Genomic DNA, 3398 nt, shown 5'->3' with positions numbered 1-3398 from the left:
CGTAGCGGGAATACTCATGGCTGAAGCGGCCAGCATACTTTCGTAATGACTCGTCCAGCTTCTGGCGAATAATGTACAAGTCATCTGCGGAATGCAAGCGATCGGTCTGGAAGATGTGTTGAGAGACAAACAACTTCCTCAACTCTTCAAATGAGTCTACCGTCTCGGGTGGAAGACGGCAATACCAGTTTAAAGCTCCGCCAGAGAGGGTGGAGGGGAAGAGAAGGCACCGTTCTTCATCGGTGTGTCTCCGGTATACCATGGTGGACTCAAAGAGGTTAAGGTGTTCAATCGGGTCTTCCCTTCCAGTATAGAGTTGTAAGTCAAGCTTCTGCTTTGTCTTCGCTTGGAGGGGGTGTTGAGGATCCTTCTTGTGAGGGGGCCAGGCCTGGGTTGGTTCCAGTCAGGTATCTCGACTTGACGTTCAGCCTTCAACTTGTTTACTTCCTCCAGGAGCTGTATGACGAGGGGGTCCTGAGTGGAGTCGTGCATCACTGAAGTTTTCTTCCGTAAGTCCCCATCGCCTCTTGGAAGTAGGAAAGTTTGATCAAGATAGCATGATTTTTCCTTGGACTCGTCACACTGACTCCTAGAGTGAGTATGTCGGAACATTTCCGAGTCCCCTGTACCTTCATGTTCTTCTGGGACTTGTTGCCCATTCCCTAGATTGACTGCTGGCCTGGGTCGTGGGAGAGGACCGAGTCTTTCAAAAACTCTTGGGTCATTGATCTTCGAGCTTATGTGGATGAGATTCTCTCGACGTTGTTTTAGGAAGTCTCGACAATCGCGATAGACGGCTTTTGATCCTTCCACTCCCTCTGTAAGGAGGTGCTTTCCTCTACTTCTTCTGCTTCAGGTTGAAGCAGCTGGGTTGAGAGAAGTCTCATGTTGATTATCACATTGATGTGTAGCTCGGTCCCTATCGGGGATGTCCATGTTGGATATCGGTGACCCTTCGTGTTGGGGGGCATTCATATGATTGTTGACCTCAACAGGGGTGACGAGCTTGTGTGTTTGAGCATGCCTAGCCTCGTGAAGCATCTCGAAAAGTTTTTCATATTGTTCATGGAGGACCTCATTCTTCATCGCTATCTTGTTGTTCTGAACCTCTAGCTCATCGACTTTAGCTTGAAGAGTAACTCTATTTCCTTCCTGCTTTCGTTGCTTCATACTAGGTCCAAGGGGGGTGTTATTCTGTGTGCTATGGCTTCTTTCGCTCCCCATGTCGGAGGGAGATGTTTGGCCAAAAGAAAGTGTACGAGCGGTGGAAACCAGCTTAACAAAGCTGAAGAGAGTGGGAGTAAGTGTCTTTCCCACAGACGGCGCCAAATGTTGATGCACAAAATCAGCGAGGACTTTGGTACAACAGAAAGTGTCAGGTTTGTGACCTTCGCTTGGTTGCTTCGATCACTAGTGAAGATAAGTACGTAAATGAATAGGGACAGGGAAGCAAACACAAGATGTACGTGGTTCACCCAGATCGGCTACGTCCACGGAGTAGAAGAGTTCTCATTAATTGTGAAGGGTTTACACAAATACATAGGTTCAAGCTCTCATTTTGTGAGTTCTAGTGAATAGTTTAGTACAAAATGACATTAGAGATTATTGTGGGAGAATGATCCCTATTTATAGAAGAGAGTTTCTAGTTTTGTTCTAACATTGACACGTGTCGTGTTGTGATTGGCTTCTGATGTTGACACGTGTCGCGCTGTGATTGGCTTTTGATGTCGACACGTGTCGCATTGTGATTGGCCTCCTGGTTGAAGGGAAGCTCTTCTGGGTCCTTGACGGTATAACGTTGACCGGTGCTCAGTAGTTTCGGGATTGGTCAAGTATGGTACAAACAGCACCTATAAAAAAGGTTATCCCTCTAGCTTTTACATTTTTATAACACGTTATCAACACGAGTCTCTAAATATAACTATTTCTCATTCTTCTTCGCCGAATGTAAATCATTTCTCTTCGCCAAAAGAAAAATTGTTTCCTCTAAGGTTTTTACTGTTCATCTTCTTCCTCTGCCTCAACTGCGCGGTATACCGTCGCGACAAACTGTTTGCTCCATGCCTGCTTCTAGTTCTCCAACTAGCGGTTACATACATCTTTGATTTCTTGTTTGGTTTAGTTATTGATTACTAACCCAGTATTTATTTATGTTGATTTTACTGCAATCTAAGATGGTGCGGTACAATCGCCCATCTTGAACTGCAAATTTCATTTTATTGCGATCCAAGATGGTGCGGTATCATCGCCTATCTTGAATTAGAGATTTAATTTTATTGCAAATTTTAGGTGGAGCGGTATAATCGCCCGCCCTACCCTGCATATTTAATTTGCCTGCAATTTAATTTCATTGCAATTTTTAGGTGGTGCGATATAATTGCCCACACTGCTATGCGTATTTAAATTTTTCCTGCTACTTGAGTGGTGCGGAATAATCGCCCATTCTATGTTACATCATTTCAATGAGAATGGTGCGGTACAATCGCCCTTCTCATTCACCCTGAAAATCTCGAGCCAGAAGTTTTGAGTGCTTATCATTTTGGCTTGAAGATCAAAATGAAAAATTTCTAAGAACCAGAAGTTCTAACACTATATTCATCCAGGAATACATATTGTTGCAAGTTCTTACACATCTCATTTTTCTTTCAGAAAAGAAAATGGCGAATCTAGCAAAGCTTGAATATGCTGCCCTGGAGATTACCGGGAAGAATTACCTTACTTGGGTACTGGATACCAAGATCCATCTGGAAGCAGGGAATCTTGGAGATACCATAAGGGAAGAGAACAACTCATCCTCTCAAGAGCGGGCGAAGACTTTGATTTTTATTCGTCGCCATCTTGATGAGGCACTAAAGAGTGAGTACTTAACGGTTGAAGATCCGTTAGCTCTCCGGCAGACTTTGAGAAGCAAATACAATCACTAGACAACGGTGATTCTTCCAAGAGCTCGCTATGAATGGTCTCACCTAAGGATCCATGATTTCAAGTCAGTGGCTGAGTACAATTCTGCGTTATTCAGAATTATCTCTCAGATGAAGCTCTGTGGGAATACCATTACTGAGGAAATGTTGCTGGAAAAGACTTACAGCACATTTCATGCCTCTAACGTGCTCCTGCAGCAGCAGTATAGAGTGCGAGGGTACACTGAATACAACTAGTTGATATCTGTGCTCCTGGTAGCTAAACAGAACAATGAGCTCCTGATGAAAAACCATAATTCCCGACCTATTGGATCTGCATCATTCCCATAAGTGAATGTTGCTTCTCTCGAAGTGAACACCATATTCTCTGATGGCGATAATGATAAACGAGGACGTGGCCATAAGCGAGGTCGATGGAATAGGAAAGGAACCATGGTGGTCGGTTTCACAACCAAGTTCCGAGGCATAATTCAGGCC

General features: G+C 44.2%; 1 protein-coding gene across 1 annotated transcript; it reads left to right on the top strand.

The window, feature by feature from the left end:
• Window positions 1–2657: 2657 nt before the first annotated feature.
• Window positions 2658–3158, top strand: LOC139189835 (uncharacterized). The gene is made up of 2 exons (XM_070809072.1): window positions 2658–2881; window positions 3020–3158. Exons 1-2 carry the CDS (start codon window positions 2658–2660, stop codon window positions 3156–3158), a joined length of 363 nt encoding a protein of 120 aa, XP_070665173.1.
• Window positions 3159–3398: the final 240 nt, after the last annotated feature.

Source organism: Malus domestica, chromosome 12 (genome assembly GCF_042453785.1).
Source record: "Malus domestica chromosome 12, GDT2T_hap1".
NCBI classification, from domain to species: Eukaryota; Viridiplantae; Streptophyta; class Magnoliopsida; order Rosales; family Rosaceae; genus Malus; species Malus domestica.
The sequence above is the reverse complement of the archived record's forward strand: the minus strand, read 5'-3'. Positions and strand labels throughout refer to the sequence as shown.

Excerpts from the sequence above, each read along its gene's own strand:
- LOC139189835 (XM_070809072.1), top strand. The coding sequence starts at position 2,658 with ATGGCGAATCTAGCAAAGCTTGAATATGCTGCCCTGGAGATTACCGGG. Across the intron at positions 2,882-3,019 it reads TACTTAACGGTTGAAGATCC|AATTATCTCTCAGATGAAGC; the intron begins GTTAGCTCTCCG and ends TGCGTTATTCAG.